This window comes from Xiphias gladius, chromosome 1 (genome assembly GCF_016859285.1).
Source record: "Xiphias gladius isolate SHS-SW01 ecotype Sanya breed wild chromosome 1, ASM1685928v1, whole genome shotgun sequence".
Lineage (NCBI taxonomy): Eukaryota > Metazoa > Chordata > Actinopteri > Istiophoriformes > Xiphiidae > Xiphias > Xiphias gladius.
The window spans coordinates 8,838,287-8,858,325 of record NC_053400.1 but is presented as its reverse complement, the minus strand read 5'-3'; the positions used below and the strand labels follow the sequence as shown (position 1 = coordinate 8,858,325).

The window sequence follows — 20,039 nt, the reverse complement described above, 5'->3', positions numbered from 1 at the left end:
GGCTACGCACAATTATGATTTATTACCCTGTTATATACCTTAACCATTAGGTCGTAACATTTGAGGTCTGTGTTTTGGGCCCTTATGATTTATTTACTTGTTTGATAAAATACAAATAAAATATAAATATAATATAAGTCAAATATATTCTGTAGAATAGTGGTAAAATATTTGGCAGACGCCGCACCATGTTTTATCTACATACGATTCCAAAAGAACAATTCCTCCCACAATTTGCAGGATCGGAGCACCACCGCTAGGAGGCAGTAACATATTTTCTAATACATTTCGACGTCAGCTGATCACTGGCAGTGCAGTTTGCGGCCAGCCCTGCGTGTCAGTGTAAACACTCACTTTTCATTCATGTGCTGTAGATTTGTTAGCTTACTGGTAAGTGTCAGCCAGTTGCATGTCTATTTTAAAAACTCTGAAAGAAAGCGGAAAGCTCTGACTACATCAGTTCTATTTTTGACTAACGGTTGACTAACACTAGCCTACATTTAACGCAGTTGTATACATACTAGCTAACTGTACATTGCCAGTAAAGCAAGTGCTACGTTAGCTAGCTAGAACTTTTGTAGCTAGCGGGGGGTTGGGGCAGCCCATTTATTTGGTGTCAGTAGCATGTTGCTCTTACATTGCAGCCAATACCTGCTTGGGAACTTGGATGTTGCTGTTGTCAGCATGGCCTCAGGCTCAAGCTTTGCTCCTCCCAAACTGGCAGGCTTCATTCTCACGGAGCGGCTGGGCAGTGGTACCTATGCTACCGTCTATAAAGCCTACAGAAAGGTGAGTTAGTGGAGTCACGGGAAACATCACCTAAATCCAAATAGAAACATTCAAGTTTCATGTTAAAGGTTTGACTCAGATAGTCAGCAGTGAGGTTCCCTGTACTTACATGACTTCACTTACCATACTTCATTAACTATGACTATTAACTACATTACTAAATCTGCTCTCTACGCTCCCAATTTTGTATAAGGCTTTGACAGTCTTCACCGAGTATATTAGCAGTCACCACTTGCAGGTACTGGTTAAAAGTGAAAGTCAGTCTATTTCCTGACGGTCTATTTTCCCTCATGTTGTAGGGGGACAGTCGAGAGGTGGTGGCAGTGAAGGTGGTTGGAAAGAAGACTCTAAACAAGGCATCTACAGAAAATTTGCTCACAGAGATCGAAATCCTCAAGACTGTGCGTCACCCTCATATAGTCCAGCTCAAAGACTTTCAGGTAAGCTCATTTACATCTTTTAGATTTGTTCTAGCTTATGCAAGGGAAGTGAACTGAATATTTATTTATTTTTTCAGTTTAAAAGATCTGATAGTACTATTTTCATAATGGTGACAATAGTGAGCATCTGTCCATGCAAGCTATGTCTTGATTTATGGCCCTAACATTAGTGGAGACGGTTATGAGGTTTGTTTGTTTTTTCAAAAAAGGAAATAAAAAATTATAGAATACAGCTCCATTGTACCTTTTAATCTTTCTTTGAGTGTCTGAATTCTTCTCTTTCATTAGTGGGATGCTGAGAACATTTATCTGATTTTGGAGTGGTGCTCTGGTGGAGATCTCTCCCGCTTCATCCGCAGTCGCAGGATTTTACCTGAGAGGGTGGCCCGGCGCTTCCTGCAGCAGATAGGTGAGTAAGAGCCAGACCTGTTATGCAAATAAATCTTCTTTTTTACTTTAACATTGATATGTAGATGGTTTAATTTAAAGAAGAGGATTTACTACTAACAAAATTTTAGGACTGGTAGTCAAAAGTGACTGGAAAGTTTAACTTCAGGGCTTGTGGACTCTTTTTAAGAAATCACCATGTAAGCGTTTGGTTACACTGGTTACATTACAACTTAATTGGATAGCATGTGACTTTTTTCTTCTTTATGTAGGGAATTGTTATAACTTTTTAACATGTTACACAATATGAAGTGAAATGGAGGCTGAGTTTAGGAGTTTGCCAGGTTACCTTTACTTCCAGACAGAAATCCTGGTTTGAAATCAGTTAGTTGGATTCACACACACACTAGGCGACCAAAAATTATGGAAATGAATGTGATTATTTTTGATCATTTTTAATATTGTATATGCTAAGTGAAAATTGTAGGAGCTCACTAATATAGGCAGATTTTAGTATCGCTTGTCCTCTCACTGTGTATTTGTATGTGTGTCTGTATAAACAGCCTGTGCCCTTCAGTTTCTCCATGAACGAAACATCTCACACCTGGACTTGAAACCTCAGAATATTCTGCTCAGCGGCTCTTCCCTCAAACTAGCAGGTGATCTCATGTGCCAGAAACCAGGAAAATTACATCACTGTCATAATATAGGGGCAAGAAAGTGAACCTTTTTTTTATTACACAGGCCACATATGTGCACATTGTATTATAAACGTATAGAAATAAAGGGCTATACAGGAGTTTAGGGCAGTTTAAGAGGGATTGTATCCACTGGGAACTCTCACAGTGAATATGTTGTTTACATTCTGATTTGCTCTCAGATTTTGGTTTTGCCCAGTACATGTCACCGTGGGATGAGCAGAGTGTCCTGAGAGGCTCTCCTCTTTACATGGCTCCTGAGATGGTGTGCCGACGCCAGTATGACTCCAGGGTGGATCTCTGGTCGGTTGGAGTCATTCTCTATGGTGAGTTCTTGAGTTTACCTTTTCATCTTTTAAATGATTAATACCCTTAAAATGAATGACACACTACTTCACTTGGGTTATCGGGCTGTTTAAATAGCATTGAACAGTTTTCTCCTAGGTGGCTAAGATGATATTTTATTTCTCAGTTTTCTGAATATACAATGCAAGTAGCATTACAATTAAAACGTTTTTCCATGGACAGTGTCTGGTGTTGTATTTGTCCCTTGTCTGACATACCATGGACACCCCATTAATAATAGTTTCCAATATGCCCCTCTTTTTCAACAACTAAAGGCTCATCAGTTGACTGGCCCAGCAGGCCTGACAGAGCACACTCTGTAGGTCACCAGCAGAATTGTAAATCATAAAATGTCAGTCTGGTTTGCCCCCTTTTTAGTGTTATAGTTATTATGCGATAATAGTGCAATAGGTCACTACAGTAATTGTACTGTGTGGAGTGACAGTGTACAATATATAATAGGAGGAGTTACTGTCACTGTCAGTCGCATAAGCCAAATAAAACAGCATGTAATTTACAAACTGTTTGCTAAGAGTGTCTCACTTAAGATCCACATCATTCATTTCCATCAGTATAATTCAAGAGATATTGAAAGGTTCACTGTGGACCTCTAGTAGCACTATGGAGCAATTTTTCTGTGCGTCAGTCAGTTGTTTTTTTTTTTTTGTTTTTTTTTGTTTTTTTTTTTTTTTTTTAAATTGTTTTTTCTATAATCTTGTGCACGCATGCAGGGATGCACATACACGTGGGTTGGGCTTTATACAATTCTGCCCATGGTTTCACACTAGTGCATTATTATACAGGTGGCGGTAATGCACCAAAATATTTAGCAATGCACAAACAAAGACAGGGAAGAGGAAGACTAGAATGTCGACATGGGTGTAAACAATTCTGAATTTAAATGACTTTATAAAATCAACTTTGAAAATCTTTTATGAGAAAGGAAATACATTTGACATATTTGTTAGACCTCAAGGGCACACACAATGCGTTTTGGTGAGTAACACTGAATGTAAACTTAGCTGTTGTTTGTTAACAAGCAAACTCCACTGGTCACCTTTTTATGGTATCTAGAGCCAGATCATTCTTAAATATAAGCATATGAAGCATGCATAACCTTTACCTAAAACTAAGTTTATCAACAGTAGATATGTTCATTTTTATTGATAAATACTGTGTAATCAATGCCAATTATCCATTGGAAAAGTCTACCCAGCATTGTTTGTGTGCATGTAGAGGCACTATTTGGGCGGGCACCATTTGCATCGAGGTCTTATGCTGAATTGGAGGAGAAGATCCGGAGTAACCAACCTATTGAGGTAAGGGTTGAGCGAGAGATGAGTTCCTCATTAGTGAATGTGCTGGACCAAGACGTCAAAAAATCGTCGAAAAATATGAAGAGTCACTGCTTGCATTGGTGCCTTAAAACCATGCTACATTGTGCTACATAGTATGGTTTGTGCACAAATGACAAATATGGTGTCCTTTGAAAGAGCATAATGACTTACAGTACGTTCTGATAAAACGACAAGATATCAGAAGGCCACTGTAACCAAAGCCAAAGAATGAACTCCAGTAAATATTTCATTCAGTTACAATAACACTCTACTACTAAAGCAGGCTGGTGTTTAACAGTTTTTTTTTTTTAAACTCAACTATACACACATCATCAGATCATTTAAGATGGATTAAAACCAAAATACACGAGTTAAAAAACATTACATTTCTTATTAAATGTACTTTGTGTCCTCATTTTATGTGAGATGCTGCTGTTCTCTGTAGAAAGCAATGCATTTGCATTGATATGCCCATCCAACAGTATATCAAAACAAATTTCCTTAAACTATCAGAGCTTTTTCTCACTTTATTTGTGAATGTTCACTGAAAAACCACTAGATGTCATACTTTTACCATATACCCTTGTCTCACTTGAGGAGGACTGGCAGTGGAGGCACTCAGTTGAGATGAGGACTTGATGATCCTCTACAGTAACATATCCTACATTTATAGTAACAGTCTGGGATAGAAATGAAAAAAATGTCTTTGCATATTTGCAAACACAGGCATAAAACAGGTCTGTATAATATATTCAGTTAAGACTTGTTGAGAAACACAAAATGTGAATGTCTAAGTCAGCTGCTGCAATGATATATGTACAGATACCTGTAATTTATATGAACTTGATGTTTAAATAAATAAAACAATAGTTTCTAATCTCTTGATTTTAAGATGCAAAAATGGACCAGTAACTAGCTTCCATTACTAGCTGGCAGTTAAAAGTTGTCATTGTGTCTCTGGTGAATTGCCCGCTGCATACACAAACCCCAGTTTGACAATAAAGGATAACTGTACTTTTAATGATGGAGGGCTTGCAAAACACTTGAATTCTTGTGCCAACCATTAGGGTCATTAGGCTCATATGGTCCATTACCCAGGGATTCACATAGAAAGTTTTAAGGTCATCCTTTGACAGAAGGTAGTGATGTGAGACTTGAAGGTCTTTGGCAACAATCTGCTGTCCTTTTCCTTTGGATTGTCCTGTGGATTGAGTGCAACATAATAAGGTCGTTTTTTGTGCATGAGCTCCCTCCCGGGGCCAGGGTATCCAAGGACTGCAGGGACCTTCTGTTGCGGCTGCTGGAGAGAAATCCAGATGCCCGGATCACCTTTGCAGAGTTCTTCACCCACCCTTTTGTGGATTTGGAGCACATGCCAAGTCCAGAGAGCCTAGTGAAAGCGGTATGAGAATAAGAAGAAAGGGAGGTGTGTGCTGACATGTGTGTGTATACTCTGGATGACTGTGAATAATGAGTGTGTGATTGACAGAGCACTTGTACACGTGTTAGTAGGTTTGCGTTCATGCATATCCCACGTGCCTTCACATATGACTCTGCATGCATGCATAAGCAATGGATAGTTGTAGCCATTTCACTCAGTGATGCCAGTTCCTATTTTCTCTTTCAGAAAGAGCTGGTCCTGCAGGCCATTCAAAAGGACCAGGAGGGGGAGAGGTCTGCTGCTCTCTTTCTGTACTGCAGTGCCCTAGAGCACTTTGTCCCCGCTATTCACTGTAAGAGCAACAACCACACTCATATCCTGTCTGTGGCTTAAGCCCTTCAACAATGCACTGCCTTTGTTCCACCACAATATACTGGCAAAGTAAACTCAACAAATGTAAAACCAAAATATCTCTTTTCTTCCCCCTCTCCAGACGAGATGGACCGACAACGTAAAGATGCCCTCAGGCAGAAGGTAGGCCTGAAAACATCCCCCATTCACATTTGGATTACTTTGTATTTTCGAATGGTCTTTTTTTTTTTAACACTCCAGTGGTTTTAACTTGGAATGAATTCTCCTCTATGAGCACCATATGGTGTGGATGGAGAGCATATGGCGTGGTTGACATGATTAAGTTGAGTCAATGTAAGAGGACTTCCTGCAGGTCAGCCAGTATGTGTCCAGAGCCGAGGAGCTGAAAGCCCTGGTGGCCTCAGACAACAGACTGAGCTTTGAGGAGGCCCGGACCTCCAGGGATGTCCTCCGAGGTAAGGCACACAGCTCCGTGCAGAGGCGATCCACTACATGCAGGCTTGTCTAGTCAGGTGCTGTATGAGAGGACAACCTGAGAACTGAAATGTGTGTGTTTTAATAAAATAATGGGTTTTAGTAAATTTTTCCTATGAATAATTATTATTTCTGTAAATACAAACCTCTTCAAAAATGTGCTATTACAGCAATGGAAATTTACATTACATTGTTTTTGCTCAAAAACCCTTTTGCTCAATTGCCCCGTTGCCCTAAAATAAATATTTAGAAATCTTCAAGAATCAAAGTATCGCAAGTTCACAATACTGGAGTCTTAAGAGACTGCAGTGGACATGCGAGTACAAAGTATTGCATATTTTCTTGTAGAATGCATTGATTATGCATGGGTATGTTTAGACTGATGTACAGTAGAACTCAAAGTAGTTTTTTTTTTTTTTGTTTGTTTTTGTTTCCCTACGTTTTCAGAAATGTCTCGAGACAAACCACGGCTGTTGGCTGCTTTGGAGATGGCCTCTACTGCCATTGCTAAGGTTAGAAGGGGCTACTGTTGGATGATGCCACTGCTATAGAGATATACAATGAGGCAGGATGAAACAGAAGTAAAATTAAAAAAAAAAACAAAAACTGAAAGGGTACAAACCAAGCCCCATTTCACACATTGCTTTCCAAACCACATCTTTTAAGATGACTGGTGAACCAAAAACATCTATTTTGCAGTTTTGCTCGTCTGACGTTCTGTTAGTCATGCAACCTTTTTTATATTTGTCTGCCTCTGCTGTTTACAGACCATAAAATTTTAGGAGTGAACAATAATTTATAAATAAATGTTGCAATACTAACAGACTGGCTATTTCTGTGGTCTCATTTAAGGCATTTTGTTGCCTCATTTTCATTCCCTAATAGGAAGAGAGCGGGTTGGATGATCATGGGGCCTTGGATATGTACCAGCAGTGCTTAGGAGAACTACTTTTGGTGCTAGCAGGTAGATAAACTCTCTTACTTTCCATACAATATGGCTTTACACAATTATCCTGTCCTTTACTGCTGTTTGCTACTCAGCCACTCCTCTGTAGCTCAAGATTTAAGGGACTTATTCAAGGACACCTTGGCATCAGTTTGTCACTGAGTAAAAAATTTAAATCATAGTGTACTCCCACATCTGATACTTGTGCACATTTGTTATTAAAGAAATGGAATAAGAAAGACTTGGAGAAAATGTTATTTTGAAAGACAGATAGTCATAAGGGCACATCAAAAGATTTACAGAGCATTCACAATGAGTAGATGAGGTCAGACATTAATTCAGATTTCAGGGCACAGCCAGAAACTGAGACAGTTCAAGAAGTGCCTGAAACAGAAAATGATACTCAAGGGAAAGGCTGGAAAAGACAGACAAAAAAGACTTGGTGAGGCAGTAAAGATATAGAGATACCTTAGGAAAAAGACTTAACTAGAAACAGAAAGAGAGACAAACAGAGAGGGACTCTGAACCAGACAGAGACATAGAGATAGATGGATATAAAAAAGACTCCAAGAGTCTCGGAGAGATGGAAAATAACTTGGAAACAGTGATTTAGAAAGAGTAAAGGACAAACTGACAGAGCGAAGCAGTAGGCTTGGGGAGAGGCAGGGACCCTTAATAAGACAGACAAACAGACAGAGGAACTACAGAAGAGACTGCAGCGACTCTCTCTGGCCTGGTGTCCATTAGCCCAGTTCATGAGCTCATCTGGAAGATCAGCTTAATGGAAGAGGTGAGATAGACTGATCCACATGTGGCTTTGAGCTGGAATGAGAGCCGGTGCCAGTGCCTTGTGTGTGGTATGAGTCCTGCCATCTGCTTTCCATTCGGGCAGCACACTTCATTTCTTTGTGTTATTACACAGTGGAAACAAATAAAAACTGTTATCTTACTAATGAACGAGAGCTCTAATCATCCAGCCCAGTCCAGTCCCATCTAAGATTCATCTAGAAGGTGCTGATACTTAGGCTAGAGTTGTGTTAAATTTCCACCAGTTGGTTTGATTTTTTTTTTTTTTTTTTTCATAACAAAGAATAGCAGATATTCAGCATTTTGCTCCTTATTCTTGATTAATTCTTTTTTGCAAATTTGTGACCCCAAATTGCAGAGAGAGAGAACTGAATCTTTGGACTGCAGTACCCAGAATTGGTGTCATGGGATGGCAATAGACTACCCTAATTAGGAGGGATATATCCATTTTTTCAATCATTTGAGGCCGGCCTTTAGGCTGATAGATGTGTTTGCGTGCACTTATTTTGCAATGCCTGGCTCAAGAAATTATTTACATAAAATAGAATGGAACAGTTAAATTGATATGTGACTGTTTTTATGACATGTGTTAGGGAGAACCTCCATCTTGTCAGTGGATCAGTAATATATGATATACTATAATCCCATGCCATCCCAACTAGCTTCTCTCTCCAGTGTCAGGGAGCCTCACTGTGTGGCACATCAGATACCAGCAGGGGGGTTGTGGGAAAACAACATTGGCTCTTTGTTTAGCTAGGAGCTCTTTGTCGTGCAGCTTCCCAACATGCCTTCACCATCAGAGAGCCCCCCCCCCCCCCCGTCACTCTGGCCTCCAGGATACCTGACCTGGAAAACACTGGCCTACATTAGAACCATTTCCCCCCTTGAGCCCCGAGTCTACACGCTAGCAATGTCCAATCTAGTAGTTGACCTCTTCTTAAACAGACAAGGTAATTAGTTAGTGGTCTCTCTCTTTCCTTCATCTCCTCATTATTCTTTTGTCTTTTTTTTTTCTTTCTTGGTGAGCCAGCTGAGCCCCACGGCCGTAAGAAAGAGCTGCTCCACAGTGAGGTGAGTGGGCAAGGAAGGGCTTCTGGCTGAGTGCTGACAGTAGGAACAACTTTTGCTGTCACCTTCAACAAGCCCTCGGCTGATCCCCTAGGTCTGAAAGCAAACTAGTCGCTCCATGACATTACCCATGAGCCTCCTTCCTATGGTCGCGTGCTTGTTTTTTGTGGTAAATGCCAAATAATGTAATCTTTCATCTATAGTACTGTTTCATACAAATATATCACTGTCCACTTTATAATTAGATAGTTAAAGGGGCTATACGCGATGGATCATATGACCACTTGTATGCGAAAGGAGTTGCATGGCAAACAGAGGATTATCGTCCAACTTTGTTGGTTTTTTTCAGCTCTTCAAAGCTTTATAACATCCTTCAGCTACTTACTTCATTTTTTAGACAGCAAAATGGCTTACATCTACGTGTTCCAATCAATTAATTAAATACATAATTATAATAATAATCAGCTTTAATACACACCAGAAAAACTCCCCTTTTACGTTCTCTCATTTTGTTGCACTAATAAGACGTCTTCTGTAGACAATATCCTTGCTTTTGGGCACCAACCTGAACATAACTGAATAAACCCTAAATTTTGATGGTCCAGTAAATGTAATGGCTGTAACTTTCAGGAATCAAGACCCTGAATACTAGCATTGATATTCTACTTTGACAAACACATGCAAAAGAATTTTGCATGCCTGCCATTAACGCTTCAAGCCCTTTTGATTTTGTGTATTGTTTAGCAAGCAACTAAGTCAACAACAGACAACAGTTTTCACCAACAAAGCCTAAAAGGGGATGGGGATTTGCGTGGGCCTCATATAGACCTCCCTATTTGAAGTTTTATGGGTGCTTGTCTTAAGTAAATTCAGATGCGGCTGTAATAATCTAACACAGCATTAGGGAGGTGGGGGTGGGGGATTAGATCAAAAGCATGTGTGTATGTGAGAACCCAAAAGAGCCAGCACATGTTGTCATGACTGGCCTCCATGTGTGTTCATATCTACTGTAGAGCACACTTTAGCCTTTCAAAGCTGTAATTCAATATCCTGGCTTCTCATATTTGAGCCACAGCTTTGATCTAACCAGTGTATGTTGATATAGTGTCATTATGGCTGAACATACATGAGGTCCTGTTGTCCTGTGGCCTTTGTTTCGGTACACGTACCATGGTACTCTGCAGGTTATCGATATCTCCTTTGCTCACCCCTGAATGTACTTGGGGATTAAAAGAACTGTGATTAAAGCGCTGTGGCTACATAAGGTTGGGGTCAGGGCTGGATGCTAAAAACCTGTGGTTACACTGATTATTTACCACAACAGATTGGTGTTTTAAAGGGAAGCCATCAGTTTAGGTCTCCCGTCATAATGACCCTCAGAAGTTACTGCAGTAATACCCAAGAGGGCTTACTTTATACTGTGACCTAGTGGTGATACAGCTAGGTATGAGGTTTAGCCAAGAACTTTCATCATCACCAGGGGACTGAATACCACAGTAAAGAGTACCCTCAAGCATAAGATGACAGCAATTACTACTTTTAAATCTGTACCATATGAAATATTTTGAAAAAATAACAGAAAGAGCAAGAAGCAGATCAGCAGAGCTGATCGGTTTAATCTGATTTGGACATGGAGTTTATGTCCTCACGCATTTATATCTTCATGCAAGTTACTGTGTTTCCTGCTGCACATAGACACCGCAATTTACAGTAAACAAGCACAGCTCAGATATTACATCCAATAATTGAACATTTTTTAAAAAGGGACAATTTGGACAGAATCATCTTCTTATCCATCACACGATGCCATCAGGGAAGCATCTGATTGGTCCCTAATTCATTCTGCAGCAGGACACAGCCAAACTTATAGAGAACAGCCTTCACTGACAAGAAGAACAAGGAGTCCTGCAACAAATTTTTTCCGGCCCCTACAGAGCCCTGATCTCAACATCATCAAGTCAGTCAATTGCAGTTGATCTATCAGAGATATTTCACTAACCAAAACCAATCTAAAAAACTGAAAATGTCAGCCTGTGATGGCAATAGGGGAGAAGTCAGGAGATCACCAAAGTTGGTAGGACTCATCGTCAGGCAACCATGAATGTCTGTACAAAATGTCATCACAATCAATCCGATGGTTGCTGAGATATTTCTAGACCAAAGTGGTATTCCGGCCAACCATCATTGCCATCCCTAGAGCCATGCTGCTTTCATGGCTAAAAAACAATTGTTAAAAACATATTTCCAATGAAAGCGTGAGCAAACACCTGCATTGAAAGTGTAAAGTGTAATTAAATGTATTGGTATTTTATGTCTCTCACTAGATTAAAAGCCTTATGACCAGAGCTGAATACCTCAAAAAGCATATCAAGGTAAGCATATGTTCCTCCCTAGTATTTAACTGAAGCATTAGATATGCCCCACAGACTTGAGTTAAGCTGTGTCCGAGAACATAGAATATATTTGATTTAAAAAAGATTCAGACTGAAATTAAGACGTCTCTTTGGATACTACTAAATTTGAGATAATCATGGTACCTAAAATGTTGGTGATGATGATGTTCAATTCTGAATACAGTTACATCATCTTAAAACCATCTAGTCTTTATATCTGTACAGGTTTTGCTGTTTGCTTGTTAGTTTTAGGTGATCACTTGCATATGTTTATTTTTTAGATGATGGAGACTCAGAGAGACGTGTCTCTGGATCGAGAACCTCTTCTAGACTCTGTCCGAAGCTGTGAGTTTCCCCACTGTGTTGTGTAAACTATTCCTCTGGCCTTGAGAGTGTGTTTTTAATAACCTTACAGGCATGCTGATAAGTGACTATATGGAGGTTTGATATGGGAAGGAGGTGTGGTTTAAGTGAGGAATAGCTGTCTAAAGTTGTACTGAAATGTCCTTTCTGTGAAGATTTTTCCACTAGTATAATATGAGCCATTCTCTTACCGTGCTGGCCATCCCGCAGGACTGTCTGGCTCTTTGATTTCATTTCAGTGCAGCCGTGGGCCACTCTGTCCTCTGCCCTCTTGTAAAGCCTACCTTGTGAAAGTGAGACTGGGTGCAAGCAAAAAGTGGCCTCCTAACACCAGAAACAGCAACAGCACACACGTACTGTACACTTCATTCCTTTCAAATAATCACATGTAAACTCGCCTTTTATATCCTTCAAGAGTCAGTGTATGTTTGGCACATATCATTTTAAGATTTAAACTATATAAAAAGCAGTGTATCATTAATGTAAAGTTAAGTTTTAATATACTTGAACTTCCCTGTCTGTCCACTATAAATAAACTATTAACTATATTAAAAGCAATACATTATTAATTTAAGTTATATTTTAATATACTTGAACTTCCTTAGCTGTAACCCATATTCACATACCCTTATTCCCAGTATTTTCTGAGCTCAGCTCCTAGATGGATATTGGATACCTAAAGCCTAGACAATATCCTGTTCTCAGCAAGAAATTCCTAAGGAATTATGAATAAAAAAAGGGGGATGGGGGAAGGCCACCAATGATTCTAGAGGCCACTCAAGTTTCACGAAGGACGTGGCTTCTTAAATGCTGCTGTTATTTTAATAAAACCATGGCACAGTCAGCCATATTAGTTGGCACTGATCCAACCGCAGCAGTGCTAGAGAGGCTCACAGCAATGCGCAGCAGTCTCTCTGGTGATCTTAGACTACACCAAAACAAGCAGCAAAGTTTTGCTGAAAACCATCTCACTGTGACCCTCAGCCCATTTACATCCCAGACGTTAAGCTGCAGGCAGTGTTTCAGTGGACCAGTTAAAATGTCCCCGAAGCACTAAAACCCTCCCAGACTTAAATTGACATCACCTGCATGATCAGGGGAAGGGCCTGATGGGGCAAGGACTCTTGGCAGAGGTATTTCAATGGCTCATAAAGTGCGATGCATACACTTTACATGAAGATTAATGAAACTTGTTCTGTATGTGTTATTAATGCTGTAAGTGCATTCTCATTACTCTGTTCAGGTGTTCATTTTATGTAGCAACAAATTCAGGGACAGAATTTATACCATTATACAGTATAAAACTCACCAAAAAATGCAAAGGATTTTGATATTTGCATTATTGCATTAATTGACAGTGAACACAAGAAGAGTGCACCTACAACACACACTACATACACAACATAGCAGGAAGCCAGTAAATACATGTTAGAAGGTGGAAAAGAGGGTAATTTATTTATTATCATGAAACATTTTACATTAATATAGGGGTTTCATTGAAAATATGCTTTATAAAGTTACATTTTTTTCATTATGTTTTAATAATTTTAAAGAAAGATAAAATTAAAATAGTATTTTGGCCCAGATAAGCTGAACATATCTAGCTACTGTCATCCTGAAGTTAAAAAAAAACAGCTAGCTTGCCAGTGATATTTATGTGTACTTATGTTCACATTAATTGAAAGCATTAAGTTAATGCTCCTCTCCTGGTTTTCAAATGGTATAATGGGAAATATAGGAAATCACTGATTGAATTAGAAATAAACCGAATAGGTTTTACAGAAAGTAGATATAGAAGAAAATGTGAAACGATATTATCACACAATATACACAAAGCTAGAAATTATGATAAATTGCTGGTGTTTAGCAATGTTGAGAATGTTGAGTCTTAGGACTGGACTATTTGAAATGAATTGGACATATAATTTGTCCAAAAAAAATAATAAAATATTACTCTGTGTAATTATCAAAGCAGCAACAGACAGACACGTCAGTGACTGACTGACTGTTGTCACTGATCCCATGCAGTCCCCTTTTCTTTATTGTTTAAAATATAGTATGAAATTTAAAATTGGAAATGTGTTATAATCTTTAAAAAAGTAAAACCTAAAACACATCAAACAATTCTGTCTCCTCAGCCTGCTGTTTACAGTAAGATTGAAGTAGACCATGAGAACCAGCTGGGACGCCTCACAGAGCATCAGACTGCCCGTCAGTGATCAGGTTGGGCAAAGAGCTTTCACCTGACCTGGTTTCTGTTTGGGCCAAATCAAACCTGCATCACACCCCACCCTAACCAACTCAGAATGCTGTCGGCGTGGGATAGTACAGTTGCCAGCCAAATGTTGTCAATGATTTGGTTGTTGCTCCAAAGATTTTCTACCAGATGATTTGGCAGGTAGAAAGCTTGTGTTTATTCTTTTAGAGGAAAAAAAAGTTTGGCAGGTAAAATACTGAATATAGCTCTTGAATTCTGGATTTGCACACTGGTGAATGTGAAAGTTAGTTCCCTGCTCTTTACACTGTGTTGGTGCACTGCTTAGCCTCAAATCCCTCCTCCCGACACACCATTGATATGTAAATGCTGGACAGCTTGTATGACAAAACCACACTGTCATGGTAAACGAGTTAAACCGAGACTGGTGCATTTCATTTTAGGGCAGAACATTCAGTAGTGTTTTCAGCACACCTAAAAACTGTGAAAACCTGAAAATACAATCAAATGTGAACTGTGATAGGTATCACAACAATATTGAACTGTAGTATTAAGTGTATTGTTTTGAGGCCTCTGCAAACATGCACATACTTCCTCACCCCCCTCTTCCCCACTGCCTTTACTGTGGGTCAACCACAGGCTCACCATGCTCTCTCCACTGATGGAGCCCTCTCCACCACTATGAAGGGAAAACTGGAGAGGTGCGGCCTCTGCCTTATTTACACTAGACTTGCATTTTCTTAGGTTTGGCAATGGACGGGTATTTGAGGGATACAGTGACTTGTGGTGCTCAAGCAGAGCCTTATAACTAGACCTCTGTAAAACAGCAAAAAGCTGAACAGTTCTAGCAGGCTGGTAATCCACGCCGTTGTAGGTCCTCACAGACTGTTTTGATTTCAGACAGGTAAAGTGCTTCAATATTCTAAAAGGGTGCTTTACTTTGTGAATATAATTTTTAACCTATCGGGAGAAAAAATACCTGAAACAGGAGTCAAATGAGAAATGTATAAATATGTGTCCTGGCAAATTTTCCACATTGCTGTGTTGTTTTATTTTTTATTTGAATGTTTATACAGCTGTGATTTGACAATGTATTTATAAATGAAGAATTCAGTGGAAAATAAAAATCTCCAAAACTTCTTCAGCAGTTTTGTCAACAGCACAAGGCAAACGCTCGTCTTTCAGAACCTATGGAAAGATTTATGTGTCGTCGTGGGAGCAGCGCGGCTGTTCCCTCGCCATCGTCATCATCTGGGAAGCCGCCCTGCAGAAACAGCTGGCTCGGGTCCATGATAGGAGGAGAGAGGAGGGCAGGCAGGGGAAAGTAAGGACGTTATATAATTATATGATTCATATGGAAGTCTGGAAAACTATGGAAACTGAATTTGAAAATTTCCAGATCTCTGAAACTATGGGAATTACACATAGAATTTACTGCAAGTATAATGTCTTTTTTCCCCTTAATAGCTCTTCTGCCATGCATGACAGATCCAGATCTTTTTAGAGTACTATGGCAGTTGCACTTCTTTCTACTGATTGTTCATAATTAGTCAATACTGTTGCACTCACTGTAAGAAGAGAAACATAGCTTAAAGTGGTAATTAAGCCTCTCAAAAAGCTGAGATACAAAGAAAGTGAACCATTTTAGAATAGCAAAGATGGATGAAAACGGGATTAGCACCACCAAAATTAGGAAAAGGATAAAATATAATAAACTGATCAGTTTTAAAAGTTAACAGCTTAGTACAACTCAACCGGTGAATTTTTCTGTGACTCTGGAGGATCTTTGTCAAGTCTGAGAAAAATAACCCTGAGGATGTCATCAGGGTTATCTGGACTTGGAGACTACAATTTTATAACAGAAAGCCTGTGTTGCAAACTGAAGATATGAAGTTTAAAAGATGTGGGTGTTTAACAGGCAGTGGGTCTAAATAAAGACACTACCCAGCTACATTATGTGGCGGATGTAGGATCCTGTGTTTGTGGAGCTTGACCCATACTAAGGACTAAAAGCTAGGATATCTCTGCCTTTCAGTGTTTATTGCTCGTTAAATCTATTTCTTGTGAGTCCCTCAACGTTAGGGAAGTGCAATAATAGCTCTCTGCACGACCCCTTTAAAATACTGACTCAAAAGACGATAAAATCCTGTGAATCAGTGACTTTGGGAAAAACACGTCAAGTTCTCTTAAAATCAGTGAAATGCAGAGTTGGGCTGTAGTTGCTTTAGGATTAAAAAGTGGTTTTCAAATCTGACCAGGACTCAGAGTAATGTTTTTTTTCTGCCCTACCATCTGGGTAATCACATTCACCTTGCATTCCAGGTGTAAATCACTCCCAGACTACATGAATAGAACAGAGAGCAGCATGGCCCTGAGTCCTGGAACAACAGAATAGAGAACCACTGGGTGCTGGTTATGGCTGTGCTGTGGAGGGGGCTCTAATTGGCTAGCTGTGCCCATAGTGTTGGGCAGCATCATGAGCATGTTGCTGCCAGGAAAACTTTGGATGCAATTTTTACCGTTGGCTTGCTTTGATGTTTGTTTCTGGGAGTAATGCCAATTTATATTGCCCCCAAAAAGTGCTAGAATATTACAGTAATGCAACCCAGAAAGAGGGATTCTGAGATGGAAAACTTAACCCACCACCTCATCCTCCAAGACACCCCCCAGTCTCCTCTTCCGAACCACAACCTACAGCATTGTGGCTTTAATCAGCCTCCATTTTCCTGCAGATCCAACAACACTTTCTATTGCCCTTTCCACTTCCAGGCTCTCCCTCTCATTTTCTGTTGATGCTGTTAATGGGACAGCGGTCGAGTCAAATTGGCATCAGCGTCACCCATAAAGAGGGGTCTCTGTACTCTACACCCGAAGCAACTGGGTGCCCTTGACTCCAGCACCCCCTGCCCTGAAAACAGAGAGCAGGTCGGCCATTCACCGTGGCTGGATGGCTATCATGAATGGAACATTGTACCTATGAGAGACAAGAGCCTCCTAAATCCTCGGATCACTCCCACTTTGGAGCAGTGAAGAGAGAGTTGGGGGTGGTGGTTGGGGGGGGGCTGTTTCAGAGAAATGTTGAATAAAGATAATTTAGAAAATGGGCTCCAGCACAGTGCTGCCTCTGTATCCCCCTGTTCCCTCCACACACTCAACTCCCCAAGGCTGCTGTGCTCATGTTTGTTTTGATTTTACTCCCAGAATCAGGATAGGGAGGTGGTGGGGAGATGGGGTTTGAAGGGGGGCAGGGTGGTTGTATTGGAGGACTTTAAGATGCATGGCAATGGTTAAGACAGATTGGGCCAAAGACAATCTAACTAAACTAGAGAGAGTCAGGCTAAACTGTAGCTGTAGACCACTTTGTTTCTTCAAGTTTTTCTGACACCATAGACAGTTGGCAGTGCTTGAGGAATCCTGTTGTTAATGAAAAACCATGTCCCTGCACTTTTGTACCTTTTGGATGTGACTTACATTTGCAAAACAAGTGTACACCTCATACCTAGCAGCAATGCTAAATGACTTACAATTTAGTAATGACTTGTAAATACCAAAGCAAGTTTGGAACAAACCCTAGATGACTTTTGTTCATTAGCAAAGTGCAAATAGACTGAAGGCAAATTTGAGTGTATACAGTAAACTCCTTCTTATACCAGCTCAGTTGGATGAACTGACATGTTTCAGTGGCTACCTGCTTTCCTACTCACGGTGGTTGAATTACAACTTGAGCCAAAAATGTAATTAGAATCTTGATTTTGCTGTTTTTGCTCCAATGAGGATGGTATTGTGCAACGACTAGACATTTAAAATTCCTCAGCAGGTTTCGGTTATACTGACCTAATCGCTTAGATATTAGAGTGAGTTATTTTTAGAGTGAATCATAGCCACATGCAGTGCTTACTGTGGCATCACATGGCTGACTCGAGAATGACATTTTCAAACAATAACCTCTCTTTTTCTGGCTTTCAATTACTGCATATTGCAGCCTAAATCATGACGTCATCTAAATATTTTATAATGTAAACTTAATGTGAATAAATATTACTGCATTCAAATGAAATGCAGTAAATAAAAAGTAAACTTCTCTCGTAGACAAGTAATCTTTTAAAATTAATAACAATGTGGTACAGTGCAGGTACAGTTAGGTGCATAAGTATTTGGATAGTGACACAGATTTCATACTTTTGCCTCTGTACACCACCAAAAGGGATTTGAAACGAAGCCATCAAGATGTGATTGAAGTGTAGACTTTCAGCTTTAATTCAAGAGGTTTAACAAAAATGTCACATTAACCGTTTAAATATTACAGCCATTATTATACAGTTTCTCTTTTTCAGATGCTCAAAAGTAATTGGACAAACCAACATAAATATAAGGATTATTTTTAATACTTGGGTGAAAATCCTTTGAAGTCAATGACTACCTGAAGTGTGGACCCCTTGGACATCACCATATGCTGAGTTTCCTCCCTTGAGATGCTTTGCCAGGCCTTTACTGCAGCAGCCTTCAGTGGCTGCTTGTTTGTGGGTCTTTCTGCCCCCAGTTTTGTCTTCAGTAATTGAAAAGCAAGCTCAGTTGGGTTGAGATCATTTGACTGACTTGGCCATTGAAGAATCTTCCATTTCTTTGCCTTGAGAAGCTCTTGGGTTGTTTTTGCAATATGTTTTGGGTCATTATCCATCTGTACTGTGAAGCACCGTCCTAACAGTTTTGCATCATTTGGCTGAATCTCAGCAGATAGTGTGGCCATATACACTTCAGTATTCATCCTGCTACTTCTATCAGCAATCGCATTGTCAATAAACACCAATGACCCATTTTTATTGGCAGCCACACATGTCCATGCCATAACACTGCCTCCACCATGTTTGACAGGTGATGTGGTATGCTTTAGATCATGAGCTGTTCCTTTCCTTCTCCCATACTCTTCTCTTCCCATCATTCTGGTACAAGACAGTCTAGGTTTCATCTGTCCAAAGACTCTTGTTCCAGAGCTGGGCAGGCTTTTTTACATGTTTTCTGGCCAAGGCTAATCTGGCCTTTCTGTTCTTGAGTGTTACCAGTGGTTTCCACCTTGTGGTAAAAACTCTGTACTTGCATTCATGAAGGCGTCTCTTGATTGTAGACTTTGACAATGATACGCCTGCCTGCCTGGGTTCTTGATCTGGCCAGATGTTGTGAATGGGTTTTTCTTCACCAAGGAAAGAATTCTGTGATCATCCACTTCAGTTGTCTTCTGTGGTCTTCTTGCTGAGCTAGCCAGTGCGTTCCTTCTTTTTAAGAATGTACCAAATTGTTGATTTGGCCACTCCTAAAGTTTCTGCCATTGTTCTGATGGGTTTGTTTTGTTTTTTTCAGCCTAATGATGGCGTCCATCATTTGTATCAACACTTCTTTGGACCGCATATTCAGAGTTCCCATGAACAACTACCAAGGGCAAATTCAACACTTGGAAACATCTCCAGGCCCTTTTTTCTGCTCAATTTGTCATGAAATAACAAGAGGACAGGCCAAATCTGGCCATGAAACTGACTGTCATACGATTGACCAATTACTTTTGAGCTTCTGAAAATGAGGGACTAGTTATAAAAATGGCTGTAATGCCTAAACAGTTAATGTGATATTTTCATGAAACCCCTTGAATTAAAGCTGAAAGTCTTCGCTTCAATCACATCTTGATGGCTTTGTTTCAAATCCATTGTGGTGGTGTACAGAGGGAAAATTACAAAAATTGTGTCACTATCCAAATACTTATGCACCTAACTGCATATGCAGGTATACAAATTGTAGCCACATCTTTTTCAACATTTTAGTGTACCTTCCTCCCAAGCACCACTGAAGCATATACGTCTTTCAGCAAATCATTAAACAAATTCATAGTTTCGCAAAAGTTCCTCTGAACCAAAGACATTCAGTTCATGAGCAATCAACGGATAGCATTTCTTACTGTTTTAATATCTCTGTGCTCAAATCACATCATTACACAACTTTAGCTCATATAAACATTTTATTATAACCCCCCCACCC

The 20,039-nt window shown here is 39.8% G+C and overlaps 1 protein-coding gene across 1 annotated transcript; it reads left to right on the top strand.

The window, feature by feature from the left end:
• Positions 1-299: 299 nt before the first annotated feature.
• Positions 300-15,154, top strand: ulk3 (unc-51 like kinase 3). The gene is made up of 17 exons (XM_040137693.1): positions 300-390; positions 645-789; positions 1,089-1,229; positions 1,518-1,638; positions 2,180-2,275; positions 2,497-2,640; positions 3,896-3,978; positions 5,243-5,398; positions 5,624-5,729; positions 5,871-5,911; positions 6,102-6,204; positions 6,671-6,735; positions 7,109-7,187; positions 9,007-9,047; positions 11,369-11,416; positions 11,719-11,782; positions 13,939-15,154. The coding sequence occupies exons 2-17, from the start codon at positions 685-687 to the stop codon at positions 13,953-13,955; spliced, it is 1,410 nt and encodes a 469-aa protein (XP_039993627.1). The 5' UTR covers positions 300-390; positions 645-684; the 3' UTR covers positions 13,956-15,154.
• The last annotated feature ends 4,885 nt before the right edge of the window (positions 15,155-20,039 follow it).

Excerpts from the sequence above, each read along its gene's own strand:
- ulk3 (XM_040137693.1), top strand. The coding sequence starts at position 685 with ATGGCCTCAGGCTCAAGCTTTGCTCCTCCCAAACTGGCAGGCTTCATT. Across the intron at positions 3,979-5,242 it reads GGAGTAACCAACCTATTGAG|CTCCCTCCCGGGGCCAGGGT; the intron begins GTAAGGGTTGAG and ends TTTGTGCATGAG. Across the intron at positions 5,912-6,101 it reads AAGATGCCCTCAGGCAGAAG|GTCAGCCAGTATGTGTCCAG; the intron begins GTAGGCCTGAAA and ends GACTTCCTGCAG.